We start from the raw sequence: 17,097 nt of genomic DNA, 5'->3' as shown, positions 1-17,097 counted from the left end.
CGCAAACACGACATGATGACATCACATATATGCTAATTAGCGGGTGACGTCATCACCACCACAGTCTCCTCAAAATCCTGTGGGAAACACTGAACCTGATGCGATTTTTGGATTTCTCATCTTGCCAAACTGTTTTTGTCACTGACCCATTTAACAAATTTTACTGTCTATTGCTGCAAAACCCTCTAAGTACATACAAAATTCCACTTTTATCTCCAGTCACTCTTCACTGTCCTCTCTGAATAAAGGTAAAAGGCTGACAAATTTGTTAAACTTCCTTTAACCGGTAAAAAGAATCTTGCACTGTGACAGTGACATGCGTGAGCCGTAGTTTTCTTCTGTGCACTTGGAGGACTGAAAAATTGGTGTGGTGTTTAACAGATTTCGCCAATAAAGTGTTATTTTTGAATGGCCTAAAGTCAACATTAAGTGGATTTGAAGCAAAAGTGTTTGATGACAAATGAAACGTGTTAAAAACATTTTTGACGCGATGGCATTTAGCGGCTTTTGCATCGGAGTTTTTTTTACATTCTTTTGTCTTAGTTTATAGATAAATCTTAGGAAATGATTGACTAAAACCTTGAATTGACAATTTGTCAGTTTAAGAAGTTTCTAAATTAGGAATTAACTTAATAAGAAGTCTCAACTTTAGTTCTATATCTTATACAATAAGCTTATCTTATGTTAAGGCTATGTTCATAGGAAATTACCAAAACTGAATGACAAACATCTCTTAAAGGAATAGTCTACCCTTTTGCCATATTAATTAATAATTAGTTACATTTATATAGCGCTTTTCCAGTGCTCAAAGCGCTTTACATATGAATGGGGGAATCTCCTCAACCACCACCAATGTGCAGCATCCACCTGGATGATGCGACGGCAGCCATATTGCGCCAGAACGCCCACCACACACCAGCTTATTAGTGGAGAGGAGACCGAGTGATATAGCCAATTAGTATGAGGGATGATTAGTAGGCCAATGGGCAAGTTTGGCCAGGATGCCGGGGCACACCCCTACTCTTTTTCGAAGGACATCCTGGGATTTTTAATGACCACAGAGAGTCAGGACCTCGGTTTAACGTCTCATCCGAAGGACGGTGCTTTTTTTGACAGTATAGTGTCCCCGTCACTATACTGGGGCATTAGGACCCACACAGACCACAGGGTGAGCACCCCCTGCTGGTCTCACTAACACCTCTACCACTTAAACTATGTTATTACCTCAACTTAGACGAATTAATACATATCTATCTTTTTTCAATGCGTGCACTGTACAGTGCGTTGTGAATGTGTTAGCATTTAGCCTAGACCCATTCATTCCTATGGTACCAAACAGGGAAGCCACCAAACACTTCCTTTTTTTTTCCTTATTTAAAGACTGTTACATGAGGAGTTATACCAGTAAGTATGGGGCCACAAAATAAAACTTTGTTTTGGTACCATAGGAATGAATGGGGCTAGGCTAAATGCTAACACATTCACAACGCGCTGTACAGTGAACGCATTGAAAAAAGATAGGTATGTATTAATTCGTCTAGGTTGAGGTAATAACATAGTTTAATATGGCAAAAGGGTAGACTATTCCTTTAAATAGTTTGTTTAAGGATTAACATTATCTGTATTTTTCCTTCAGCTTTACGAACTGGACAATGACCCAAAACGGAAGGAGTTCCTTGATGACCTCTTTGCTTACATGCAAAAACGAGGTAAGACTGACAAATGTTAAAGTTTCATAAAGATGAACTGAATTGAAATCCATGTATTTGAGTGGCCCTTACAATAACATTAGCTCAACCAATGGTGCGAGGGTGGGGTTGGACGATCTCTAACTTATAACAGGTTGAGGGAAGAGATTAAAAGTTATTCGGAAACAATCTCTATGTCCAATATCGCATACTGTGACTGTAGGCACTGAATTAGATGAAGTACCTATTTGTCGACTGTTAAAACAGTAGGGACTATATAGTATGTATATGGATAGTATGAATAAATTCGGACGTAGTACATCCATTGTGTTGATACATCACGTAACATACATCGTCATAACAACAAGTTAGTATTTGGGAATAACGTTAAATGAGCACATTTTAACCACAAAGGACAGCGGTTTAATATATGGATTTGCATTTAAATAAAGCTGTGTTACAGCTTTCCGAAAATTTTTTTATAAAACAATGCCTCTCCTTCTTCTTCTTCTTTGGATAACTCCTCTCCCAAGATAGTATAGTGTCCACCGAACGAACACTTCGGGATATTACTGAAAGTAGTAGGGTATCCAGGTACTTGTCATCTGATTTTTTCTAATACTATGAATTTTAAATGACTTATTAATAATATATTACATATTACTCGCCTCGCCTACTGCTTTTCGCCTACTATATAGTATGGAAGTAGACTGTTTCGACTCAGCAAATCATTATTTTCATGATTCTTATTTTTCACCTTTGACCCTCGTTCTTTAATGTTACCCTCCTAAATTCCAGCAACTGCGTCTTTAACAAGTGTCTGTACAAATTAAACATTTAAATCCAGTTTCACTGTTTGGTGATGAGCGATTTCAGCGGACACCTAAACCTAGCATGGATACAGCCCCCTTAGCTAAGTGGAATCATATGTCCTCGGTCTCAGATTAGCATACTGTGACAGAAAGATGTGCCTGACGCCGTCATCCGACTAGGACTAAGCCTTCAGCGCCACAGCCTGACGGGGCTATTAACCTCATAGCACAGGTTTAAACTCAACCAGATGGAGATCTGTTTGTATTGGTTTGCCATCAAACCCCCCATACCACCTACTAGCGCGTGTAAGTGGGGTTGTCAGCTGAGACTTCATAATGAGTCGGGGGATGAAAAAAGGTTGATCTTGCCAAATGTCCATCATGGAGGTCTCTGACCATGATTAATGATGTTTTTTTTTTGACTGATGGTTGTGTGTGAAATGACTTCTGTATGTGCAGTTTATAATAGTACGTGGCTCGTGTTATTTAAAGGTGTTCAATGTGAAAGTGTTACATTGGGACACACTTTTGATTTTAAAGTTGCCTGTGGGTGGTTTCATCTTATCTTGTCAATCATTTGTGCATTTTGAAATGCAGAGATCTGCTTTAACCATGACATTTAACTGGATGTTTATAGCTAACGTTTTGTAGAGATTACAAAATGTATTTCTGCTATAACACATAATAAGGTGTGTTATCAGGCTTTTGTTACTTTGTTGATTGTGTTGTCTGGTCTAAGGGGGTTTTGGCTGTGGATTATCAGGAACTTTAGACTACCCGTTGTAGTGCAAGGATGATGTATTTGTGTAGCGTATTTTGTGCAACCTCTGCTTTGCAGAAGTGTCCCTTTTTTTCTTTCAAAATAAGGGTTTTCACCGAAAGTGATAATTTTATGACCATTCGTTTAATTTAATGACAGCATTTGTTTCTGATAATGTAAAAACTATGTAAAAAAGTAATTCTAGAGATGTCAATTTAGGTAAGAAATGTCAGTCATTGATTGAGTCAGCTTAAATTATAGTTTTTTTTAATGGCAAAAATCATTAGGGTATTAAGTAAAGATCATGTTCCATAAAGATATTTTGTAAATTTCTTACCGTAAATATATAAAATATGTTGGAATAGTTCTAAAATCTATTATTTATATATATAAAATATAAAAATGTATAAATATTATATATATATATATATATATATATATATATATATATATATATATATATATATATATATATATATATATATATATATATATATATATATATATATATATATATATATATATATATAAATGCCAATTAAAAAAATACACTTAAAAATGGTTTTGTGGCCATTTATAAAAGGGATAATACACCAAAAAATGAAATGTCTTTGTTCTGATGAACACGAAGGAAAATATTTGGAGGATTGTCTATAATCGTTTGGTTATAAACAATCCTCAAAATATTTTCCTTCGTGTTCATCAGAACAAGTAAATTTCATTTTTTGGTGTAGGAAAAAGTATACTATGGAAGTAAATGGGGTCCACGAACGGTTTGCTTACAAACGTTTCTAAAAATATCTTCCTTTGTGTTCATCAGAACAAAGACATTTATACGGGTTTGTAACAAAATGAGAGTGAGAAAATCATGACAGAATTTAAATTTTTAGGTGAGCAAGACCCTTTTATCCAAGCGACTTTTTAAAAATTAGGAAAGCAATGAAGCGATTCAACATGATTTATTTATTTATTTAGTGCTGCCTCACTTGCAGAATAAAAGTTTTTGTTTACATAATATATGTGGGTGTGCTGTGTATGATAATAATTATGTATAAATACACACAACCACACACACGCGCATGTATATAATTAAGAAACATTTGCATGTGTATATACATGATTATATTTATATATAATTTATATTATATATAAATATAAATATTTATTATATAAATATATTTTTTTCTTAAAATTATACATATATGTGTGTGTATTTATTGTATACATAGTTATTATACACAGTACACACACATATTATGTAAACAAAAACTAGTCGCGACTAATCGTGAGGCAGCACTAAAGTATATTTTACAAGCTATCACACAATAGACTTTCTGCTAGTATGCATGGTACACAGTTCTTAGGCATTGCAAAAATATTAGAATATAGCAATAACAGATTGCATATTCAATATGCAATATAATCTTACTGGCCAAAGACAGTTGGTGGCTTTTCCCCTCAAGGTTTTCCCAAAAAGTTTAACATGCCACACCCGCTTTATATTTATATGCTTTGATCCTTCTAACTTTACGCACACACACACCTATAAAAATTGGCCTCTGCCCCTTGTGTATTGTCCACACCACAGCCGCCTGAAACTTGATAAGACGGGAGGGGGACAGGAGCCGTGTCTGCAGGGAAGGTTTGTCAGGGATGTGCTGTATGTGTGTGTGTGTGTGTGTTGATTCGGAGGGGAGAATCTTGCTCGGGGCCTGGGGGGATCAGATAGAGGGAGGGTGAGGTGGATTAAGGGGCCCCTGTCTCTCTGCCGAAGATTAATGAGACCCTATAATCCAGGGCCCACCTTTGATATTAGAAGAATGACAGACAGTAGGAAAGCCAAAGACAATGAAGTGACTGGTGAAGAACAGCGTGATGTCAGAAAAAGAGGGGAAAGGGGAGGGAGGGGGAATGTGTGGATGAGTAAATGATGACAAGATGAGCAACAGAAGAGAGTCGGTTATTCCTATTCAGTTAAATTTCCATGCAATTCCTGAATTTGTAAATGCATCAGTTTAGCTCGGAATGGCGCGCAAATCCCGATGCATCCGCCATTTAAATTTATCGCAGACATATGGAACAGCTGCGGTGAAATTGCACCTCAGTTTGCCATAGTCAGCAGGGAGGAGTTTATATGCGTGCATGGCCTGTATTGTGTGAGTTCATAAGAAGTGTGGCACATCCTGTTTGGAGCATTTGTCTTCTCACTCCCGGGTTCTTCTCAAGCATGTTTATGACATCCTGGTGGCTTCCCTTCCTCTGGGCTCTAAAGTGGGCTGCTACTTCCCACCCGAGCACCTCTGTCTTTTTATGACCACCGACTACAGATTTATCTCAGAAAGCCAGGAAGATCCACCAAGAAACTCTTTCCTTATACTTTGCTTGGATGTACGCATTCCCCTAGAGGAAAGATTCCTTGCATATCGGTTCCTTGAATCGTTTTTTATGACTAAATTCAGTTCTTAGTAAAGCAGTAAACATGTCTTTATCGGATGCATTATATTCCTGTTTATGTACTATATTGAATCCATTTAAATTATGGCTTGGTTGTGTGTTGTATAGCTAGATGATGGATAGATTTTGATTACTAAATAGTGTTATGTTGCTGCTGGCCAAATCATAAATTGTATAAACAATAGTTTTCTAAATGTGCGTCAAAGCAATTTTCATGGATTGATGTGCTCCTCTAAGTCGAATAATGAAGATAATAAGTTTTATACGAGTATTACATGGGCTTACACGAGTAATCCTGCTTTAACCCACCTGAAATTAGCACACATGGACCCGTGGCATCTGTATGTGCATATGTGCAGGAGTGTTGCGGTGCAGGAGTGTCAAAGGAAACATGAATATTTTATACTGAATGGAAAGTGCTTATTACCCAACTAAATGAAAAATGACTCTCTGACTCCCTGTTGGTCGCGATTTTATCGTTTTCAGGGAAGAACATTTGGCTGAATCGCACAAACCTGTCCGGGTCAAATATCACCCTGAAATTAAAAGCCAAAAATTATGCTTGTGTGTTATTTTTCATCACAATTAAGGTAAATTAACCTTCAAATGCCTGAATGCTTTGCCAATCATTACATATTTGTGTTTTGAATGACCAGGAATGGATATCTCGAAACTTCCTTATTAGTATAAACCTGTCCTAATACTCAATTTATAATTTAATTAAAATATAATTGTTAGATAAAAAATATGTAAAAACTATGAATAAATAAAGCATTTATATTTTGACTTTTATTTCTCATCAAATACGTTTAGAAAAATAAACAACGTTGAAATGATGTCTAATAATATCCCGGGTCTCTAAAGGCCTAAATATGGTCAATTTTTTACACGTAAATGAGGGTCTGTGTGCATTAGTGATGGGTGGGTTCGAAGCACGCTTCATGAGGTTTCAAAACATTTACGAATCTTTTGTTTTGAATCCTTGGTTTGGAGCGTGTTTCAAACTGTCCAAATTAAAGTGATTTTAGCAAACGAGGCTTCATTACATCATAACTGTTTCGAAACATTTCGAAAATCTTACGATTCACCACTAGGGGGAGTTGATCACAAATGACCAGTGTAGGTGAACTTGGGTCAGTTTTATTATAAAAGTTCATAAAACATTCATCCTACTGACTAATAACACTACCATTTTGTCTACTTTTTCTTTATAGACAGATTTAATGACAAAAATGTGCAAAATTAAAAAGGGAGTTATTTTGTAATGATTCGTTTGCCATAAATAAAACTAAAAACATAGAATACACTTTTAATTATGTATTAATTAAATTAAACAATTAATTTTTAGAACAATCTTGAAATTAATTTGTAAAAAAGTATAAAACGTTTGGACAGATCTTGCTGCTTTTACACTATTTTGACCAGCAGGTGTCGCCAGTGTATAGATGGTTTCATCGGACGCACGTGATACACGTCTGGATCCGAACCTTACTTCCGGTTTCGTTTTTTTAATGGTCTGACTAGTTGCTAAACTGATCTCTTGAACAAATGCCTCGTCGAAAATAACAAATGTTTTGGTTTCCTAGGTAATCTATGTGTTGTTTTGTTTGCTTGTTATATAAATAAACTATGTTTAAAGAATTTGTTGTTATTTATTATTTAGCGGAGTTTACCGGAAGTTACGTGCGGACCGCGACAGCGGCTTGTTTATGTTGTGACCGCTGAAACGGTCTATATAGTGTTTCGAACGTTTCGAAAATCTGAATCAATTTGCGAAGCAATTGATTCAAAGCTTCGAAAGGTTTTGTTTCTCCCATCACTAGAGTGCATGGCGCAATTTTCCTTATCACAAGAGTGTGCGCGTTTTTGCACAATGCACACGCGTTTAACGTCTGCATACACGTACGAGTCAAATAAACTATACTTTGCAAGGCTGTGCGTTCGACTGTGCATACGTTCTGGTACATGCAAAGAAACGGACTATACTCTGGGGTTAAAGAACAAAGCTATGCATTTAAGGGTTAAGTTGATTTCCCCCCTCAGTCATTACTGTAAAATCTTGTATTACTTACAGCAAGGAACTATTTGTTGTGTCGGCTTTAAAATTTGTAATAAAGTCATTTGTAAATCTGTCAGAAACACCAGTGAGAATAATGAAATTACAAAAGAGAACTTTATGGATTCATTTTAGTAATTTAAAAGAATAACAGCACTTTTTAGTGTAAATTGTCATTGAGACTGATGAAAAAGTTTTGTTTTAGTAATAAGAACATGTTAGCGGATTGTGTAATAAAAATGTCAATGAAAATCGTAACATGAAAATGAAAATGTTTGGCCTTGGTTTTCTGTTTTGTGACATTTGCCCATTTGGACTTGTGTTGAGACTCTTAATAGTTTAACTCTTTAGATTTAGCGGCCAGGGTCTTTCATCAGATTTGAGACCGTGTACTTCCCGTATGCCCCCTCACTTCCTCATACAGTAAGAATGGCAGTCATTGTTTCGAGCAGATTGAGGAATTTCCTCAGCAGGCTGGTGATCCAGGGTTCCCTGTTGGTTTATTACAGAACTGCAGGCCTCTTAATGCAGGCAGCTGTTTCCTCTATATTTAGGCAGGGGACAGATTTACTGCCCTATTTATTTTAGCAAACAAATGGGGAGGGGAAATTAAAGGGCGTGTGTTAGGAAATTATTTTCATCTGTATGCAAATATAAAAATGTTTGTGTTTTATAATAACCACAAGTTTTATGTCTTGACATAACAACATAAAAGTCAAAGCTATGATTGCATTGTATTACATTTATGCATTTGGATGACGCTTTTATCCAAGTATACATTATACAGGTATACATTTGAACCTTTGCGCTACCAACTGAGCTACAGGAACATGCATTACTAATACTTAATACATTACTGTAACGTTTCCGTCCATTTCTGGAAATGAATGTACTGTAAATGAACTAGCATGCTTTTGTTTTCATTCATTTGTTATGTGCTTACTAAACTTTGTTGTGATTGGTTGTTTCTATTGGTTGCCAAGAGTGTCTCTTCTTTTTTTTTAAACGTATTGTTCAAATATTTTTCCACAATGCATAACGTTTGTCACATCAAACCGTACACTTTTATTTCATTAACCCCATCCTACCTGCCTTATTCGCTATTTTTTTAAGATATGCAAGAATGTCAAGACAACATGATATCAATTAGAAGTGCATCGCTTTAGCATTAACCCGTAGCATGGCCCGCATCAATCAATAATGAACCCTCTTTAGCGGGAAAAGGTTTTAAATGACTTTTCCACCCTTATGAGTTTGAGCTAAATTGGTTTTACAGTTATGAAGCGTGTCACAAGGTCATACGTGAGATGCTGCCGCTCGGCACTGCTTCCTGTGGACCTGTACCTGAATCTCCAGCTCGGTGACCCGGCCCTAACCTTTTGCTCGAATCTGAGCGGCGATTGTTTGATGAACGAGTAATGCCATTCCCAGCATTAAATAACTGCTTTTCAAAGAAAGACCTTGCTCTGGTCTCTCCAGGGGGTGCTGGGTCTGGTTGTGGAGACCTGGGGTCTAAATTACATCGGGTTGTCGGGGTAAATGAAGACTTTATGGTTGCTGCAGTTTCACGAGAGAACCTTAAAATTTTCAAAGGCTGAAGTAGAGCAAATCGTTAAATTCATAAAATGTATAACTTGAATGTACTGTGAGAGAGGCGACAGAATTGGATATCTGCACATTCACAATACCTGCACGTTCTGAGTGTACATTTGGTGATATTTGTTTGTTTTATGCTCGGGTGACCATTTGTAAATTGTAGAATAATCCTAACCTCAAGTATTTACCCGCTCCCAGCACAGGTATACACACTTGCACATTAATTGGTTTTATTCCATTTATATATAGGGATTTTAGCATGACATTATGGGGGCTCAAAGCCCCTCCCTTGCAGTTCCATACAAACGGCCGTAAGTGCGCTAATGGAGCACGAGTGTGTGTGGTTTTAATGACCACAATCCCTGCAAAGGAGCTTCATTGCACTGGCCTATCAACACGCAGGCTCCATAGCTACTGCTCACAGATTAAAAACTCAATCACTCTTTGTTCTGATAGGAGGGATGGGCAAAACTGATGCACATGCAGTTTTAATGCTGCAAAGTGAGTTCTTCCTGTGGCTCTCTTTCAGCCTATCACTGCCTGTAGTTACTGTGTAAACAGCCAGGACATTTTATAATAATCGTCTTTATTAGCCCAAACTTCCCATATTTACTGCTGTAATTGGCCCAGCACGTCCTGTAGGTACTGTTGTAGTTAACCCAGCTCTTCCTGTAGTTATTATTGTAATTGTCCTGCTACTTTCTCTAGTTACTGTTGTAGTTAGCCCAATTTTCCCTGTAGTTACGGTTGTTGTTGTTAGCCCAGCACTTCCTGTAGTTACTGTGGTAGTTAACTCAGCTCTTCCTGTAGTTATTATTGTAACTGGCCCGCTACTTTCTCTAGTTACTGTTGTAGTTAGTACAATGTTTTATGTAGTTAATCTTGTAGTAGCCCAATGTTTCCTGTAGTTTCTGTTGTAGTTAGCCCATTGCCTTCTGTAGTTATTGTTGTAGTTAGCCCAATGCTTCCTGTAGTTTCTGTTGTAGTTAGCCCAGTGCCTTCTGTAGTTACTGTGGTAATTTCCCCCCACTTCCTGTGTAGTTACTGTTTTAGTTAGCCCTGTGCTTCCTGTAGTCACTGTTGTAATAAGCCAGCCCAGCCATTCCTGTAGTTACTGTTGTAGTTAGCCCAACGCTTCCTGTAGTTACTGTTGTAATTGGCCAACCCACTACCTGTGTAGTTACTGTAGCTCTCTTTCAGCCTATCACTGCCTGTAGTTACTGTCATAAATAGCCAGGACATTTTTTAATAGCCATCTTTATTAGCCCAGAACTATTGCTGTAATTGGCCCAGCACTTCCTGTAGTTATTTACTGTAACTGGCCCGCTACTTTCTCTAGGTACTGTTGTAGTTAGCCTAAAGTTCCTGTAGTTACTGTTGTAGTTAGCCCAGCACTTCCTGTAGTTTCTGTTGTAGTTAGCCCAGCGCTTTCTGTAGCTACTGTTTGTAATTAGCCCAGCACTTCCTGTAGCTACTGTTGTAGTTAGCTCAACATTTCCTGTAGTTACTGTTGTAGTTAGCCCAATGCATCCTGTAGTTTCTGTTGTAGTTAGCCAAGCGCTGTCTGTAGTTACTGTTGTAATTAGGCCCGTGCTTTCTGTAGCTACTGATGTAATTGGTCCACCACTTCCTGTGTAATTACTGTTATAGTTAGCCCAGTGCTTCCTGTAGCTACTGATGTAATAAGCACTTCCTGTAGTTACTGTTGTAATTAGCCTGTAGCTACTGTTGTAATTAGCCCAGTGCTTCCTGCAGGTACTGTTGTTAGCCCAGCGTTTCCTGTAGCTACTGTTGTAATAAGCTCAGCGCCTTCTGTAGTTACTGTTGTAGTTAGCCCAGCACTTCCTGTAGCTACTGTTGTAGTTAGCCCAGCGCTTCCTGTAGTTACTGTTGTTGTTAGCCCAGCGCTTCCTGTAGCTACTGTTGTTAGCCCAGCGCTTCCTATAGTTACTGTTGTAGTTAGCCCAGCGCTTCCTGTAGTTACTGTTGTAGTTAGCCCAGCGCTTCCTGTAGCTACTGTTGTTAGCCCAGCGCTTCCTATAGTTACTGTTGCAGTTAGCCCAGCGCTTCCTGTAGTTACTGTTGTTAGCGCAGCACTTTTTGTAATTAATGTTGTAGTTAGCTCACCCCTTCCTGTAGTTACTGTTGTGGTGTTATTAGCCCAGCATTTCATGTAGATTATTTTGTAATTACCCCCACCTTTTCCTATAGTTACTGTTGCAGTTATCTCATCACTTGTTATCAAGGCTGATCAGCGGGAAATTACTTGTTTGGTGTAATCCGCCATGTTGTATTTTCCACAGAAGCTCACCTGCTCCTCTATGTCATTTCTCCTGCAGGTACACCTGTCAATCGTATCCCCATCATGGCCAAGCAGGTGCTGGATCTGTATATGCTCTATAAGCTGGTGACCGAGAAGGGAGGTCTGGTGGAGGTGATAAACAAGAAGATCTGGAGGGAGATCACTAAAGGCCTAAACCTACCCACCTCCATCACCAGCGCTGCCTTCACCCTCCGCACACAGTAAGATCTTTAAACATATCTCCCATAATTAATATCTGGTCCTGTTTGTGGCCGGCCAATAGAAATAATCTGCTTAGCTGATTAACATTAATGATATTCTATAACTAATTGCTAGTCAAATGTATGTCAAATGATCATTTACAGTTTCTGTTGTGTTTATATTTTCTATAAGACTAAATTGTGAAGTTATTGTTTGATCTTTTTGTGAAAAGAATGACAGACTGTTGAGAGACATTATCATCTCTTCATAATGTCTCCAATGTGTGTCTCGAGTGGTGTTGCATCCACGGCTCATTTCCTTATCTTGCTGTGTCTCAGGTATATGAAGTATCTGTACCCATATGAATGTGAGAAGAAGGGTCTGAGTTCCCCAGGGGAGCTCCAGGCGGCCATCGACAGTAACCGCAGAGAGGGCCGCCGTCCCGGCTACAGCAACAGTCTCTACCGCTTTTCTCCTTCTCCTAGTGCCTCAGCACCTCACCTGCTTTCTCCTCCCAAAATGCACCTGCCCGCCACTGGGCACAATGGACTTCAGGCCACCCCCAGTCCGGGCCTGAAAAAAGCCACAGGTGTGTAATATATCACACATTTACAACATAACAAAATGCTGAGATATTCACACACAAAGCCAGAAAAACCAGACTTTACAAAATTAAGATCCGGAATTTCATTTAGCCTAAGGGCCAGAGCTTGCTGTTAATCTAAACGCTAACAGCAATAACTTGTGTGTTAATGTAAACATTTAGTGTATTTGCACCCCCTAGTGGTGAGACCACTTTTAACATGCCCTAATAATGAATATCACAGAATATCATATCGACCTTGTGGTATATGTGACTTTTAAATGATTTAAATTTCATGATCCAGTCCGTCACATGTTCATAACATCACTGATGTGAAATAGTATTGAATAGAAGCAGACGGGAAATGGCTGCAGGAAATGGAAGAAGTTTCCTGGCCTTGAAAGACTGATTGGGAAAACTCAGGAGTGTGAAAGCCATTAAGAGGCTGCCTTTTCCTGAGAGCTCCTGCAGGTGGCCAATATCCCCAGAGACCACTGTAAAGTCATTGCATACACTAATCTGCAAATACAGAAGCTGTTTGTCAAAAATCCAGGCTGTTGATGTTTCCGAAAATTTTCACGTGAAGTCTTAAGTGATTCTGTTTACATTCTTAATGTTCCTAGTGTCTTTGTGAGTGATTTATCAGCGCATGGTATTCCAAAGAATTCCCACTCTTCCTGATCTTTCATCGAAATGTAATAACTTCGGAAACGACGTTCCTTTAAAAACAAAATGTGGGAACAAAACAAATATATTTACAGGAAGTGGGTGTAGCTTGAGAAAGCCACTTAATGCTGGCCATGCCATGGTGTTTGTGTGTGTACAATTAAATACAAATGATAGCGATAAAGGATTTAAAGGTTTGAAATTCCTCTTTAGTACACATTAAATAGTAATATACATTCAATACATTTGCTAGTGTGGGATAAAACTGCATGTAGCTAGCGCTCTAAATTCTTCCTAAATCCAGTGTTCAATTTGAGGGGGGGCTGGGGTGGTCCCAAACCTCTAATAAGCATTGAGGGACCCCCGTAAAGCACAAAAACATACATTAGGGGGGTGCCTTGCTTTTTATTAAAATTAAAATACTACATGAAATAAAAATTATCGTGCTGCGCTGCCACAAAGTGATACAGTCCATTATTTCTCACAATTATACAATAAACTAATCCAAAAGATTTCTGTCTGAAATAAATGTAAAATCTCAAGTGCGCCTCACACTGTTTTCTGGAGGAATTGAGGAATTGACAAATTGTTAGATTTAGGATTTGGTTAGTGGCTTTTAAAAAATTCTTCTCAAACTATTATTTCACACTTTTTTGAGGGGCAAAAAATAGTTAGGGTTTGAGTTTAGGATAATTTGGGGTTCTTTGATCAAAGATTTTGATCTAGGATTACATCTTACTTTGTGAAATCACGACAACCCTATAATTACGGAGGGGGGACCCCCTAAGCTAGGGGACCCCCATAATCTTTGACATAATTTGAGCACTACCTAAATCCAACAGGCAGATTTTACACAGCCCTGCGCTGATTGGACCAAAAGAACCGGGAGCGGTAGATTTTTGCAAAACAAATAACAGGCTCTAGGTGGAGCTAGAAGTGCTGTTTTTTTTCTTTAACAGTCTTATTTATGTTGTTCTATTGGATCATAGTGTTGGTTTCAGTGAATATTATCAAAAAAGTTGCCGACCGCAGCTTTAAGTCTAAATGTCCATTTATCTCCCCCCAGTTCCAGAGGACGGTCCAGCCTCCATGTTGCCAGGGCGACTGCCCTTCGCTCTGGCCCTGGGACATCAGCAGCAGTTGGCACGTGCTGCCACCCTGGAGCAGCTGAGGGAGAGGCTTGAGACGGGCATGGGGGCCGGGGCGGTGAGCTCAGGGGCCGCTGCTCTGGAGGGGCCGGAGAGGAAAATGGCACGTCTGGCGGAGGAGCAGCAGAGGTTACTGCAGCAAGCTTTCCAACAAAACCTGCTGGCCATGGCGTCGCAGGTGAACCCCGCTAACCTGCGGATGAACACTGCCAACACACGTGGTGAGTGCTGTGAACGTTTCGGTGAGAATTGCTCAAGTGTATAAAGCATGGTCACTGATTTTTGTTGAATGTAATTTCAGAGGAAAAACAAGACTTGTCTCTCAGCATTTCTTCGAATGGCTCTGCCAGCATTACTGTGTCTGTGGAGGTCAACGGGATTATTTACTCAGGTGGGTATTTTTGCTCGTGTTTTGTGATTGCTTGGACACTTAACCCTAGGTTACCCAAGAAATTAAAGCTGGCGAGTTTTAAGGGCCGTAGTGTAAACACTTTTTGTAGACAATATTTACAATTATATAAAAATATATTTCAAGTGTCTTGTATACCTGTAACATCTTGAATTAAAATATTTAAAAATATAACTATTTGAAAAATGCTGAAATAGTCCATTAATACGGTCTATAATCCAGTCTGTCCATTCACACCATTTTTCCTTCCTATACAGGATCCTTATACGCCCAAAGGTCATCTGCAGCCATCCCCACCTCTGCCATGCCTACAGGCCACAGCTCCACCCACAGCCCCGGCATCCCTTCATCTTCCTCATCCTCTTCCTCAAAAGCCCCTGACTCTTTTGAGCAGGCCACAGGCGGGTCACCCTAAACCAACTTCCCCGTACCAAACAACCAGTCAGTCCCGCCTTACTACAGTCTGTCTTAAGAGTGGCCACCACCAGCGTGAGCCACTCTGCCCTCTAGAGGCAGAAAAATGAATCACCTCCACAAACCTGCAGCTGTTTAACTTCCAGTGAAGGAAAGACCACACACGCATACAAACTCATCAGCTGTTGAACCTCGACACGGACCTCGCCTGCTCTTTTCTACACGTCTTCGTGATGTTTTCTCAGGACTGAGAAGGTTTTAAGAGATTCGCTATTTAACGAAATACCTCATCTGTCTTAATCCCAGCGCTGACGTGGGTGAACGCGCTGCCTTTTCTGCAAGGCAATCGCGGCGTGATCAAATCTACTTCTGCCAAAAAAGTCACATTTGTGAGGTTGTGGTTGACATTTTTGCTGTCTATTAATTCTCTTATTTAACGTTTGCTGAATTTAATACCTAATCTGCAGTGAAAGACTCAGGATTTGTTATTATGATATAGTGCTGTGTTCTATTTCGATTGATTTTAATAACATGCTACAATCCACAAAGGAAGAATTGTGAAGTTGGTTTGGTAAGAAAAGGGGGTCACTTTCTTTTCTTTTCTTTTTTTTTAAATGTATTTTATTTTTTTCTATTTCCGTTTTTAGTTTCTAGATACAGAAATATTAATATGATTTGAAAAGAGTTTTTGAGTGCATTTTACACAGCTGAGAGATTTGTTATTATTTAGACATATTTACAGTCGACAAATATTTTGGTTGGATGATTTTTTTCTCTACCTCAGACACAAGTCAATGTAATGGTTGCAAAGAAACCATGTGAACGGGCGCTGCTGGCGTGACGTCACACAAGTCAATCATTTCTGTGCGTCGGACGATCATGTACGGGCTCGTAAATAAGGGCCATTATTATTATTATTAATGTACAATTTATTTACTCTGATGGGGTGCATACGAGTTCTTTAAACCTACTTAAAAACCAGGTCACGGAAAAGCAGGATGACATTCAAATCGTAGGAGGATTGAATGTGTTTTCTTTTGTATTTTTAATTGTTAAACTTCAAACCTCACGTATCTTTCCATATTGGAAAGCAAATTTCTCAGGAATTTGTTTTTGTTTATTATTTTTCATAGATTTTAAACTCAGAACCAAGATTCAGTCTCACGTCTGAAAGATAAAACACTAGATATATATATAACTCGGTCAGTGTGGGACTGAAATAGCTACCTCAGTCAATATTTACCTTAGATGTAGTTTCAACTGCCTGCAGTACATCACAGAATTACCTCAGAAAATCCCTTTTCCTTAATCTCTCAGGTAAGAAATAATCAAAATACCTCATAAAATGTAACGATTGTAGAAGACAGAACAACGTTAATACTAATACGTGTGCAATGAGAATATTGTTTGAAGAATTGCATTATCTCATGTCCGTGAAGTATTGAAAATCACATGATCTGTCTTCCAGTAACTACACTTAACGAAAGATGTGGAGCAATCCAGACTAGTCGGTGTTTCGTGAAATATTCACGTACAGATATAGTCGATTTGCTTTGCATTTTATTGGTCATAATCCTGCGTTTACTTGACTCTGGGACCTGCTGGGATACAGACACTTTTAATTTCTACTTTCTTTATTCCTCAGACAACTGCATAGCTATAAAACCAAAGACCATGTGTTTGTTATCCACTTTGATGACCTCACTGTATAAACACGTGCTACTTGACACAATGAAATTAAAGTTTGATCTGATGCAACATTTTCTGCTTCACGGTGTGCTGCTTTATCACAATAGATAAAAATACGGTATTGTGTAAAAGTAACGAGCTTAATTTATACAATGTTAGCTACAGGTATTGCCAAACCTCTCTGCACAGTTGTGATCCATGCTCGTCGTCTCCCCTAATCTTTAGCAAACCAAAACATTTTATTTTCAAAAGCATTTGTTTCAGAGATCTGTTTATACACTTGCCAGACCGAAAAAAATAATACAGACTGGAAGTTCAC

At 38.6% G+C, this 17,097-nt stretch overlaps 1 protein-coding gene across 2 annotated transcripts in view; it reads left to right on the top strand.

Moving 5' to 3' along the window:
* Positions 1 to 16,849, top strand: part of arid3b (AT-rich interactive domain 3B) — a 33,848-nt gene extending 16,999 nt beyond the window's left edge. For both annotated transcript variants that reach the window (XM_065292003.1, XM_065292004.1), the window contains exons 4-9: positions 1,637 to 1,709; positions 11,706 to 11,889; positions 12,208 to 12,458; positions 14,185 to 14,487; positions 14,568 to 14,657; positions 14,933 to 16,849. In XM_065292003.1, coding sequence (XP_065148075.1) covers positions 1,637 to 1,709; positions 11,706 to 11,889; positions 12,208 to 12,458; positions 14,185 to 14,487; positions 14,568 to 14,657; positions 14,933 to 15,090 — 1,059 coding nt within the window. In that variant the 3' untranslated portion in view covers positions 15,091 to 16,849. The remainder of the gene's footprint in view (positions 1 to 1,636; positions 1,710 to 11,705; positions 11,890 to 12,207; positions 12,459 to 14,184; positions 14,488 to 14,567; positions 14,658 to 14,932) is intronic.
* Positions 16,850 to 17,097: the final 248 nt, after the last annotated feature.

This window comes from Paramisgurnus dabryanus, chromosome 23, assembly GCF_030506205.2.
Source record: "Paramisgurnus dabryanus chromosome 23, PD_genome_1.1, whole genome shotgun sequence".
Taxonomy (NCBI): domain Eukaryota; kingdom Metazoa; phylum Chordata; class Actinopteri; order Cypriniformes; family Cobitidae; genus Paramisgurnus; species Paramisgurnus dabryanus.
This window is presented reverse-complemented; position numbering and strand designations above follow the sequence as displayed.